Source organism: Ahaetulla prasina, chromosome 1 (assembly GCF_028640845.1).
Source record: "Ahaetulla prasina isolate Xishuangbanna chromosome 1, ASM2864084v1, whole genome shotgun sequence".
NCBI classification, from domain to species: domain Eukaryota; kingdom Metazoa; phylum Chordata; class Lepidosauria; order Squamata; family Colubridae; genus Ahaetulla; species Ahaetulla prasina.
In genome coordinates, this window is record NC_080539.1 from 284,818,102 (window position 1) to 284,831,716 (window position 13,615).

The 13,615-nt window shown below is 40.9% G+C and overlaps 1 protein-coding gene across 1 annotated transcript; it reads right to left on the reverse strand.

The window, feature by feature from the left end:
- Positions 1-372: 372 nt before the first annotated feature.
- On the reverse strand, positions 373-8,655 carry FGF19 (fibroblast growth factor 19). Its single transcript, XM_058161850.1, has 3 exons — positions 8,418-8,655; positions 7,822-7,925; positions 373-1,548 (listed from the first exon to the last, which is right to left on the reverse strand). The coding sequence occupies exons 1-3, from the start codon at positions 8,653-8,655 to the stop codon at positions 1,219-1,221; spliced, it is 672 nt and encodes a 223-aa protein (XP_058017833.1). The 3' UTR covers positions 373-1,218.
- Positions 8,656-13,615: the final 4,960 nt, after the last annotated feature.

The window sequence follows — 13,615 nt, forward strand, 5'->3', positions numbered from 1 at the left end:
AATGATTAAAACTGAATATATTTTTTAACATTTTTGGCATGTCTAAAGAAGCACACATTTTAGTTTTACAACACTGTTCTGTAAGCAAAATAGACATTTGTTGTCAATCTACAGACAAATCAGAATGATTTACCTGCATCACCTTTTTCCTTGTTTTCCCAGATTGCAGCCTAACCAATTTTGTTTTTCCCCCCCCAAAAAATTAGCTCTTCACATAGTTGCAGTTGTTCCTGAACAAACTCACATCCCTGGAAAGTCTTTATACCATTTAGCAACAAATATTGTCTTGCTAATAGCGTTATTATTTAATCTCTCCTATTAGTTGAAGTTTATATTACTTTAATTATGATAATTACCTCCTGTGTTTAAAAACACAGAAGTCTGCAAAACATAGTGAGATCTAACATGTATCAAAAATGTATAGTTCCTTTTTGTTTACTTAGTTGTGGCTAATTTATTTCTAACACTATTCTGTTTAAATACATTGAACAGGGATGACCCATTCTTTGATTGAACAGCAGTTATTGGGACTCAGAGGTAATTGGAAGCAATGAAGCAGTAACAATTTTATGGGTTTATCTTTCCAAAGATCTTCCAAAGTAAAAGAAATTCTGCAGGCTTTGAATGTTTCTCATTCCTAAATAAAACATTTAGAAGGAACTTTTCTAACTATTTTACAGATGAGAGAAAAGAAAGGTGAATGAGTATACCATATTTTTCAGAATATGAGAAGCACCAGAGTATAAGTCGCACCTTAGTTTTTGGGGAGGAAAATAAGAAAAAAGCTGATTGGCAGGTAGATATGTCCTTGGTTGTGAGCTCTGTGCCTTGCTTTTTTTTTTTTTTTTGCTTTTTTTTTCTGCCTCTGAAAGCCTCCGAAACAACTTCAGAAAAAAGCCTCTGAAGCTCTGTTTGGGGGCTTCTTTTCTGAAGCTTTGTTTCTGTTGCTTTTTTCAGCCTCTGAAACCTCCCTTTGAGAAGCTGGGTGGGGCTACATTCGGAGTATATAAGACGCACTCAGATTTTCACCCTCCTTTTTTGGGGGAAAAGGTGCATCTAATATTCTGAAAAATACGGTAGTTTTCTTGGAATTAGTATTGCTTTACGAAGGTGGCATCATATGTACACATTTGTCATGCTTAAGTTATCACTTCAACAAATATAATCCTAACCTCTTGATAACATCTCTATAAAATCTAATTAACGAAACAGAAATTACTAACCAAAACTAGGACTTTGTACTAAGGATACTTCAGAAGTGATACCAAAGGGATCCATGCTGTCAGTTTCAACTGGTTGATGAAAAATGCCAGATTCCAAATTTTGCCTGGTATCACTATATTCTCCAAAATCTGTAGTTTCCACTGGCACAGTGTTCATCATAGGTAGGAAATGAGACAATGGAAGAAAGTCTTTTCCTTTGTATTGTTGTCTTTGTCTGGCATTACTTAAAGACACCAAGATTCCATATTTCTTTGACTTGTAGATGTTGTAGCCATCTGGACGTATCTCCTCTTCAAATGAACAATTCTCTGTGGTATATATAAGCTGAAAAGAAAAAAAAGTAAACATTACTGCATGAGAATAGAATAGAATAGAATAGAATAGAATAGAATAGAATAGAATAGAATAGAATAGAATAGAATTTTATTGGTCAAGTCTGATTGGACACAAGGAATTTGTCTTGGTGCCTATGCTTTCAGTGTACATAAGAGAAAAGATACCTTCATCAAGGTACAACACTTATAACACTTAATGATAGTCATAGGATACAAATTTAACACTTAATGATACAACACTTAATGATAGTCATAGGCTACAATTAAGCAATCAGGAAACAATCAATTACAGTATAAATCGTAAGGATACAAGCAACAAAGTTACAGTCATAAGTGGAAGGAGATGGGTGATGGGAACAATGAGAAGATTAATAGTAGTGCAGATGTAGTATTTAGTTTGACAGTGTGGAGGAAATTATTTGTTTAGCAGAGTGATGGCGTTTGGGGAAAAATTGTTCTTGTGTCTAGTTGTTCTGGTGTTCTATAAGTCTCTTAAATAGCAGATGAGCAACATTGTCCAAATAATCAGTGGAATTATCTATTTGGCTACAAGATAATTAAATATCATATTCCTTAGAGTGATTAAATTGGATTTCTTATTTCACAGAGCTAAAATAATCTTAAGGGAATCTCAAGAAGAAACAGAGGAAGTATTTATAAATTAGGTTATAAGAGACATTTATAACTAAGTATAGTCTGTAACAAGTTACTAAAGGAATGGCGATCAATTTTACAGGTTCGTTTTGATTTATCCAATTTTATTTGATTGGAAGGAAAGAAATATTCTCAATTCCTGATTGCTCATCAAGCAATTTGTTGCTTGTGCGTTGCTTTCACTATGTATAAAAAAAGAAAGGGATTATCATAGTTCAAACTGAATGCTTTTGTGGGTACTAATATATGCTGTGGAAAACAACAAAGAAAGTTTCATAGTAAATGAGACTGGGGCATGATAAAAATGTTGTCATGCAAGACTTAATTATGGGTTAAAGTACTGAATGAGTTTCTTTTTTTAACCACCTAATGGGGCAAATAAGCAGTGTCAATCTGACTTACTTATGTCCTTTCAGTATCTCAGTTTGGCATCTGCTTAGATCAGGTAACTTCGAGATATTTTGAGCTTCAGTTTTCAATAGTTTTAGCAGCATGGGAAATGGTAAACAATTGTTAGAATTGTAGCCAAAACAACCTGGTGCATACCAGTTTGTCTACCCTTGTCCTAGATTACAAGGAAGATTTCTATATTCTATAAAAACACAGATGCAAAAATTTGAATTATGCGAATAATGGAATGAAGACTGTTAGGCTATTCCAGGGATATTAACGTAATGCTCTAGTGTGAAATTAAAGCTGGAAGTCTTAGCTACAGCCTTCAAACTCGACCAAAGTCATTACCAAAATTAATTTGTAATGTAACAGAAATAGAAAACTATTAATTACAATGATTGGAATTAGTTGTATCAATTACATTTCATCTGCATTAGCTATAAATGAAATAATATAAATACTTTTGGCAAAATAGCCCCGGCGTACTCAGATTAGCTGCAAACCTTGGCCCACTAAAATTGCCAATTGTATTCGATGATGCCAAAGCAACCTTTGCACAATAGTTACTTAAGAACAGTGCCATCCAGCCATTTTTACAGTTGGTAATGGGTCTATTTCTCAATACATACTCCAGGACAACCTTACAGAAATACAAGTAGTCCTCAATTTACAAAGTTTGTTTAGTGACGGTTCAAAGTTACCATGGCACAGAAAAAGTGACATGCCCATTTCACACTTACGACTGTTGCCGCATCCCCCTGGTCATGTGATCAAAATTCAAATGCTTAGGAACCGACTCATATTTATGACGGTTGGAATGTCCCAGGATCATGTGATCACGTTTTTTTGACCTTCTGATGGGCAAAGTTAAAGGGGAAGCCAGATTCCCTTAACAACCATGTTCTTAACACCTGCAGAGATTCACTTAACACCTGTGGCAGGAAACATCATAAAATTAATTAACTGTCTCACAACAGAAATTGTAGGTTCAATTATGACGGGAAGTCAAGGGCTACCTTTATAAGTTGTTGAGGGAGAAGGTTTGCCTTTTAAAAAATATATGTTTTATGCAGTGGTGAAATCCAATTTTTTTTTTACTACCGGTTCGGTGGGTGTGGCTTGGTGGGCGTGACAGAGGAAGGATACTGCAAAATGTCCATGCTCTCCCCACTCCAGGGGAAGGATATTGCAAAATGTCTATCCCCACCCCACTCCAGGGGAAGGATACTGCAAAATCTCCATTCTGGGGGCCAGCCAGAGGTGGCATTTGCCGGTTCTCCGAACTGCTCAAAATTTCCGCTACCGGTTCTCTGGAACCTGTCAGAACCTGCTGGATTTCACCCCTAGTTTTATGTATGTATTTTCATTTGGTGGGAACCACAATGCCTTCCCACGAGGAAATTCATCACGTAACAGACTTCAAAAATCTGAACGATCACTAGAATGTCGGAAAGATCTTTAGAAAACTCTCTTTCCTGCCATTGCCTGCTCATCCATTCTTTTCCAACCCATACCTGGTAGCCCTAATTGAACTTCAGTTCCCCAAATTACTGGACCTTCTGCTGGAAACTAAAACCCAGGACATCTGGATAGCACCAAAACTGGGGAAAGCTGGAATAAAACTTATTTGGTGATGTAAATGGAACAAATGCATTGTATATTCAGAGCAACAGTAGCAAATGTGTTCATAATTCAGAAATGTTAACGCTATGAAGAATGTGGCCATCATTTCAGAAAGTTTTAGTCCCCTTGTGCCACTGTTGTTTTTCCTAAAACTCTGGTGTTACTCTGGTTCAGTCATTAGAGGTAACTGAACTCTTGGTCAATAAAAAAAAGTATTGCTGATTACGTAGAATGCTTCAGTGATAAGAGAAATGGTGTTCTTGCACAAGTTCTTTCTCAGTCAAGCATCTGCACCATACGTTTATCTGGCATAGAAAACAGACTGAAAATCCCATCACTTATACTCAGCAGAGTATTTTACAGCAGAATTCCTTCAGAGAGACACTTAGCCTTCAAATACAGGTTCTTGCTTCTTCACCAATAGAGTGGGCGGTCAATCATTTGGGAAACATGCTTTTACTCTGTTGCCGAGCTTAGCAATGGCTTGAAATGTGAAGTTGCCGTCACGACAATCACTTAATAGCACAACTTTGAAAGTCAGTACCATGCTTTGTCACCGTTGTGATTTTGGTGGGAACTGAGTAGGAAATATGCAAAAATAGTTGTGCATGCCCTACAATAGGCTCAACAGTTTAAGAGAGAGTAAGAAGTACATCCAAAATTCCTCCCACCGACGCACCATAAACCCCCGGAGAAGAAAGAAAATCATGCTCCAAAATGTTACACGAAGGCTGGGGAAACTCTGATTTAAAATCCTGCTTCAGCTATGGATAATAGCTTCAGCTATTTTCACTGAATATTTGGGACCGTTCATTATCTTTCAGGCAAAATTACATTGCATGCTTGTAAAGAAAATTGGACAAGTGGGTGCTGCGTACACTGCTTTTAAGCACTTGGAAGAAAGAAGAAATATAAGCAATAAGTAAATTGTCCCAATTATTGTGCCTGTATGGTGTATAGGGCTATAGCCTGTTTTATTTTATTAATTCATTGATTAAGTAAAATAAAAACAAGCTCACAATTCAGAGTTTAATTGAGTGTATTTAGTGGTATGCTTAGCAAGGTTTAGTTCCAAATAGATTTAATTGCACAAAATTACATAGATAAGCAGTATTTTGGGAGGATACATGCTAATCCTGGCTTAAATTGGGGCTGGCTTAAATTGGGATTTTAATGTTAAATTTATTAATTTTAAACGGGGTTTTTTAGTATGGTAAATTTTAATCACTGGGCTAATTTAAATAAGTTTTTTAAATCGTATTTTAAACTTGTATATTGTATTGTCGGTTTTATTATGCCTGTACACCGCCCTGAGTCCTTCGGGAGAAGGGCGGTATAAAAATCAAATAAAATAAATAAATAAATAAATAAATAAATACCGTATATACTCGAATATAAGCCGATCCGAGTATAAGCCGAGGTCCCCAATTTTACCCCAAAAACTGGGGTAAACTGGGGACTCGAGTATAAGCCGAGGGTGGGAAATGAGGCACCTACCGGTTGGGGAAACCCTCCCTCCCTCAGCTGAGAAGGCTGGCGGCTCCCCCGCCCCGCCCTCTCACTGCACCGGCAGGGCTTCCCCGCGCTAATGCAAAAGCCCGCCAAGTTTGCGCCGGTAAAATGTGAAAAAAAGAAAAAAAAAAACTCGAGTATAAGCCGTATATACTTGAGTATAAGCCGAGGGGCTTAAAAAAAAACAAAACTCGAGTATAAGCCGTATAGACCCGAGTATAAGCCGAGGGGACGTTTTTCAGCACAAAAAACGTGCTGAAAAACTCGGCTTATACTCGAGTATATACGGTAATCCTTATTTTAATGATGAGACAGTTTTAAACAGTATTATTGTTGTTTTACAAGCAGAAAGTATGTCAGATTTGAAGTCCACTGTTTAAATCTCTAGTTACTATGGAAAAGTTAACTTTTAGTACACTGCGTATTTTCATTTTTGAAAGGAAGTGAATTTTAATGTAACAGGCTGAGCATTATGACTGGAAGCAGTGATAGTAATTATCTAAAGTTATACCAGTACCCTTAAAAGAACATAAGAAGCATTATATGTATAATGTAAGAATGCCCTTCCCAGCCAAAGGTTGAGGCAGCCAGAGACAACAAGCATTCTGGAAAATTCACAAACACCCTGATGGCTTCTGTTCCTTTCTCTCTTTTTTTGTTTTTATTTATCCTGCTTGCTAGACTTGCAATGTTTCCCTTTTTTACAGTTTTCAGAGTGTCACACCTTGCTGCAAAGACCCAGATGACCAGCAGATGGGAGTCAATAGTTAGCTTTCTGCAGTGGTGAAATCCAATTTTTTTTACTACTGGTTCCGTGGGCGTGGCTTGGTGGGCATGGTGAGGCTTGGTGGGTGTGGCAGGGGAAGGATACTGCAAAATCTCCATTCCCACCCTACTCCAGGGGACGGATACTGCAAAATCCCCATGCCCTCCCTACTCCTGGGGGAAGGATACTGCAAAATCTCCATTCCCTCCCCACTCTGGGGCCAGCCAGCGATGGTATTTGCCAGTTCTCCGAACTACTCAAAAATTTCCTCTACCAGTTCTCCAGAACCTGCTGGATTTCACCCCTGGCTTTCTGCCCTTTGGATTCTGCTGCTGTAATACCAGCTCTTAGCTAGCTCCTATACAATTATGTTTGCTACCAACACAACGCAAAGGGTATACCCTGTGTAAACGATCTCTTTAATTGATCAGAAATAGCACCTAACTTTTATGATTTTCCACCTCTACAAAGAAATAATTACCCCCCCTTCCAGAGTATTAAAGGAGGATAACCAACAGACAGCTTTGTGAACCAATACTTTCTGAAATGGAAGGAAATCACGAGCAAAGGAAGCTGGCATTATTCAATAAAGAACGCGAGGTCCAGATTCTTTTCTCCTTGCCAGGGATGGAGAGCTTGTATTGGGATGCGGGCGGACGGGGTGGGGGGGACCCAGACACAAATCGCTAGCGAGCCAGCAAACTTAGTGGGTGGCCTTTCAAGAGATTTACGCGCTTATTTCTCCTCCCCTCCTTCAAAGGTTACCGTGAGGACAGGGCGCGATAACGATCTATCTTCTGCCTGGAGCCCCGAAAACAGGTCCCCAAAGAAGCGTAAACAAATAGTAACTCTGTAGTCTTGTTAAGTTCTGGAATGTGTGGGTGAGGCCGCCGCTAGGCTGCCGCGATGCTGCAGAAGTAGCGCCCAAAAGACCGTGGCTCTCTTTCAGCCCCACTATTCCTTCCAAAATCCAGTGTAAATTATCGGTGCCCTCCTGCAACACTTGGCGATCCCGTGTGAAGCCCCCCCCCTTCTTCCTCCTCTTCTTCTCTGGCGACCCCAAATAAACTCCTCCTTTCGCGCTACAACCTTTACTTTAAAGAGCCGAGAAAGCGCGCCCTTCCCGCGCCACGTTTTTAAGGACCTTGGCGCAAACTTGTCCTAAGTCCCCGCGTGGGGCGCGTCCCGCCTGGTTTGCGAGCGGAGAGGCAAGACAAAGCCGTTCCCGACCGGGAGGAAAGGATGCGTAAAGGCTTAGCACTGTCCCCGTCGTTTTTTGTTTTTTGTTTTATTTTAACCAGCTTAGTCACTCACCAGCCCGTGCAGCCTGCCTTCCTCTTCCATACACAGGTAGCGAGAGCTGTGCACGCCCTTGATGGCCACCGTGCGAAGCGCTACTGCTCGGATCTCCAGCAAACCTGCGCGGGCGGGACAAACAAACCGTTGTAGGATGAATGTAGTCCGTGGGAAGGAAAATTGCCCTCGAGGAAAGGAAAGGATCTCTTCCCCCACCACCTACCACCTACCTCAAATCCTCAGGAAGGATAGAGCGAGCCCATGAACAAAAGCAGAAATCTTTGTAAAGATGGGGGAGCAATTGGGTGGATGTCCCCTCCAAAATCATTGGAGGGGAAGCTTTGGAGGAGGGGGATCAGAAAAACCGGCAAGGGAGGCCCGGGGTTATTTCAGGATCTGGGTTTTCCTCGCGTCTCCGGGAGCGCAGATTCAAAGGGCCCACGAAAAAGGAAGAGGGGGAGGGAAATGGCTTGGGTTAAGGAGATGCAGCGAGCTGAGGGGAGCCTCCCCCGAGCCAAAGCGTCCGCTTCCAAAAGTGAGGGAGGGACCGCGGGAAGGATGACCGGCTTGAAAGCGGGAGGAAGGACCCACGTCGGAGCGTTGAGGCTACTTACTGTGTCGACTCTGAGTAGCGGCGCCGTCCACTCGACCGTCGCCGTGGATCCTCAGGAAATAGCTGAACAGCCCGTGTCGGCTGGCCGTGTAGAGGTGCCTGAACCGGATAGGGTCCCCCCAGCCGTAGTAGACGTGCGGTCCAGCATCGGCCAGAGGCGCCGACTTGACGGCCGTGGCGAAGCAAAGGCCCAGCAGAGCCAGGGGCGCGGCGCGGGTTTTGCAGACTTCCATCCCCATCCTAGCAGAAGGAGCGGCTGAGGGTGTTTGGGGGGCCGGGATGGGGGTGGGTGGGGGGCTTCCGTCCAAGCCGAAAGACCGTAAGCCCCGCGAGGTTCCTACCCTGTGGAGGGGGGAAGAGATCCCAGCCGGGGGGGGGATGGAGGGGCTTCGGGAGCGAATGTCGGAAGCAGCGGGCGAGCCCCTTCCTTTTATAGCTCTCGCCGATCAGCCCAATCGATAAGGCGAATACCGATTCCAATACAGACCCCGCTCCTCAGCAAGTGCTCCGGCCAATTCCCGCCCCGTCGTATTGATCTGGATGACATCACTGCCCAGGGGACACCCTTCAGGCTTCAGCTTCTGACCTGCTCTGGGACGAGGTGGAGCTCGCATTAACAAGGGAGTCGGGATGGCTTTTCCAGCTCTCCAGCACTCTTCCCTAACTCGCCTCGCCTCGCCTTCCTGCTCCGCTGCCTTGGGAGAGAAAGCCACCTTCGGCGGTGGGATTCTCTTTCCGAAGCCGCTTAGTGGTCTCTTCTTTTCCCCTACCCGGCTGCCATCCCGATCCGTTGACGTCCCGAGGGGTAAAGAATAGCCACAGCCGCGAAATCGGCCTGCAAAGCAAAAGTGCGGGAACCTCTAGGGAGAGAGAGAGAGAGAGAGCGCAAAGAAAGCTCACAAAAAGGGGGCTTTTTCGGAAATCGCACCCCTCCCCACAAGACCTCCCTCCTCCTTCCCCCCTCAAAAACCGAGAACGAAACCTATCTGGCAGGGAAGGTGTTGTGTTCGGTTTGGGGTTTTTTTGCACACTGTTGCGTTCAACCCGCACAAACTAGAGCTTCCTTTCCACGCGGGCATCTGTCGTATATAAGGAGCAAGGCAAGGGCGGGTGGCACGTTAGAGACCACACATTTCGGAGGGAGGAGGGAGAGAAGAACCGCGGGGCGATTAAAGGAAGTTTAAATCTGAATGCAATTGCCAAATGACCCGGAAAATCGCCTCCCCCCCCCCAACCCACCTCCTGCCGTCTTTGTTCCCCAAGGTGCCCAAGCGCGTCGGCTGATGCAACAGCGCTTTGAATTGAGGAAAGCTGAAAAACGAACAGCAACATCTGCAGGCAGCCCTGGAGAGGGAAAGGGGCTGCTTTTAGGGTGGTTTTTGAGTTCTAGAAAGCAGTCGACATAAAAGCACTTTTTAAAAAATCTATACCTAGCTATAATTAGCTATCTCTGTTCCTAGCTGTATTGTTGCTGATGAGCAACCCCATCCAAGTGTTATATATATATTCACAAAAGAAAGTTCAGGACCCTAATTGGTTGGAAACATGTGGAAGAGGAAGGACAGTGGCTAAAATGGACAATAGTGGATGGGCAATGGCTAAAATAATGGTGGTGATGATGATGATAGTGTATGTGTGTGGAGAGAGAGAGAGAGAGAGAGAGATACCTAGTATATATGAGAATCAGTATACATGTATACCAATTTGGAGCTGATAATACAACTAAGCCCAGTATGTATAAACATGCATATATCATCATCATCATTTTAGCCATTGTCTATCCACTGCAGGATGAAGGCCTCTTCCTCATGTTTCCAACCAATATGGTCCTGAACTTTCTTTTGCCAATTGGGCCTGCAATACCTGCTGATGTCATCGATCCATCCTGTTTTAGGTCTCTTTCATGGATGCCTTTTCATCAAATGGGATCCATTCTATGACTGCCTTGGTCCACCTACCATCAGTTCCTCTTGCTATGTAACCAGCCCATTTCCATTCCAATTCTTTTAATCTCCTGATGGTATCACATACTTTTTTAAAATTTTCTAATCCATGTGCAGGCCTTTCTACCTTGTCTTATAATGCTGAGCATGTATCTTTCCATGGCTCTTTGCGCCTCTCATAGGTGTGTGTATGTGTGTGTGTGTGTGTGTGTGTGTGTACAGGCACCTACAATCCTAATACAAGCTTGCCCATCACTATAAACATCCGAGGACAGAAATTACATCCTGAACCTCTGGGTGGCACTCCAGGGCAAATAGGACTGCCTGGTCTTCTTAACCCTTCAGAGTGGTCAAATTTAGCTTGCAAAACAATGTGGGAAGGTGAAGATTGGTTTAATTAGCAAAGCAAAGTATTATGATGATGCAAATTCCAACCTAAAATTCCATAGGTTCAGAAGGAAGAAAGCCTGGGGTTGACTCAGAATGCAAGAAGTTGGTCTATCAGAGTGGAAGAGGGCCAGACTTAGGAAAGCTGCTACATCCTTAGGAGACAGAGAAGGACTCCTTTGAACTGTGTGGTAAAAAAGAAAGAAAGAAATTTCTCATGCTTTCCTGTTGCTCAATGACTGGGCTGATGCATCACAATGAAACATAAAGTGAATGCTTTGTTTGGCTTGCAGTGCCATGTGAAAATCCTCAGTGTGGTTTAATGTTACTATAGAAGAAAAGATGATCATTGAGGCTTGTTCAGCAAACTTGGCACTTAGTATATGCAAAGAAAGGCAATGTTAGATCAGTTGATTGACTAAAATTCTACCAGTGTTAATGTTACTGGATTAGTATGTTAGCAAAACTAACAATACAGTAATACTGCAACTTGAGAATGGAATACATTGTTTTGATTCAATTTTGTTCATGTTTTGTTAAAGCTAAATATCTTCTAATTTCAGCAAATGATTAGTAAAAACTGAAAACTAGCAATAGATTCTGAAAACCGCAGTCCTGTCCATATTTACTTGAAAGTAATTTTTATCTGTCTGTCCATCTGTCCATCCATCCATATCATATCATATCATCATAGCATAGCATAGCATAGCATAGCATAGCATAGCATAGCATAGCATAGCATAGCATAGCATAGCATAACTTAACTTAACTTAACTTAACTTAACTTAACTTAACATTAAAATTAAAGATACCCAACTAATAGATTGACTAATTTTCTTATATGCAAAAAAAATAGTTTGCCTATGGATGTTCATATGCAATATACAGAATGCTTATTTCCAGTTATAAATATTGAAATAGCAAAATCAGCAAATTGGATGAGCTGAACTTTAAAATTGAGTGTGTCCCTGTTTTTACATAGATATGCTGAATATTTCCTTATATTGGTCAAATAAAACAATACATAAATTCTTTGTGATAAATACTTTCAACACATCAAAGCTCATCAAAAACACATCAAAACTCCTACCCTCAAAACGATGCTAGCACTGCACACCAGAACAACTAGACACAAGAACAGTTTTTCCCCGAAGGCCATCACTCTGCTAAACAAATAATTCCCTCAACACTGTCAAACTATTTACTGAATCTGCACTACTATTAATCGTTTCATCGTTCCCATCACCAATCTCTTTCCACTTATGACGGTATGACTATAACTTTGTTGCTGGCAATCCTTATGATTTATATTGATATATTGACCATCAATTGTGTTGTAAATGTTGTACCTTGATGAACGTATCTTTTCTCTTATGTACACTGAGAGCATAAGCACCAAGACAAATTCCTTGTGTGTCCAATCACACTTGGCCAATAAAAATTCTATTCTATTCTATTCTATTCTATTTTGTATCAAGATGAAGAATAATATTCAAGAATTTATCCAGAACAATACTCAAATTCTTCAGCTTGCTAATTCTTTGTTTGACCACTAGATAGAGCTTTAAACCTTAAATCTCTCTCACAATCTCTAATTCTGGGGAATATTATGACAGTTCAAAAGTGCTGCTGGGTTGTTTCAATTGCCTTTAAATGAACCTGTTCTGATATCTTCAAACTTCCAGATATATCTAATTGAATCTGCATAACTGAAGCAAGATCAATTCTATTTGCTAATCATGATAAAGCTAATTTATTCACAACTTTCTGGCGTAGGAATTTACTTCACTCCAAAATGTAAACAATAAATGTTCCACTAAAAGAAAGGAGCAAGAAGGAGAAACAAAGGTAGCGAAACCTCAGAAACAGGATGACAAAGTGAGCTATACTTGCTTAAGAGAAACTACAGTATGCTAGCAGGGGATGAATAAACAGATGTTATTTATTTATTGGTTTAATAACATTTTGTAGCCACCCAACTCCACAATAACTCTGGATAGCTTAGCAATAAAAAAGATAATGGGAAAAAAACAAAACACAAATGACTGGGAGAACAGGACATCAACTGCAACTACCCATAACAAAAGGGGACACCAAAATCAGTCTTCTTTCATAGAATGAAGAATAGGATGGATGGATGGATGGATGGATGGATGGAAAAAGACAGATGGACGGATGGATAGATGATAGGCAGATAGACAGATAGGCAAAGGCACACAAACAGATTGAAATAAGCACATTTGTGATCAATGAAATAAATTCAGAGAAAACTTTTTATAGGATTGAGGACAGCCATCATAAATACTTTTATATGTGTACAGTGAGAAAGTTAAGTATATGACCAAATAGCATCCTTTAAAATTAATGGAGCAAATGATTTGGGATGGATCATGTTGTTGTCATCATCATTAAATCAAGTTCCTTTACTCTTCTTGATTTCTGAGATGCATTCATCTAAATTTCTGGAAAGTACTACTGAGGTCATTTGCTACAGATTAGACACGTCTAGGGTATTTTTCAAGTTTCATCTTATTCTAGTCTATACCCAACAGCAGTTCACACAAAAGTTCCTTTTAATTACATTTTTCAGGCATTCCTAAGGCAGTTTCAGTGATGAGCTGTAAGTGTCATTAAAATGCAAATGAAAATATTCTCTTATCCTCCTGAGGCCTTGAAAGAACTATAGATAGGAAAGCCAATGGTTTGGGTGCAGAAGGCCCTGCCTATATTCAATTCTTCATCTCTTCAGGTAGATCAACTAACTAACCTCATCTGGAAACAAAGCTAGTGCAAGATTTATATATATATATATATTCCCTCCCTGATATTAAGTGTAACTTAACTTAAAACACGTAATATTGAATTATTT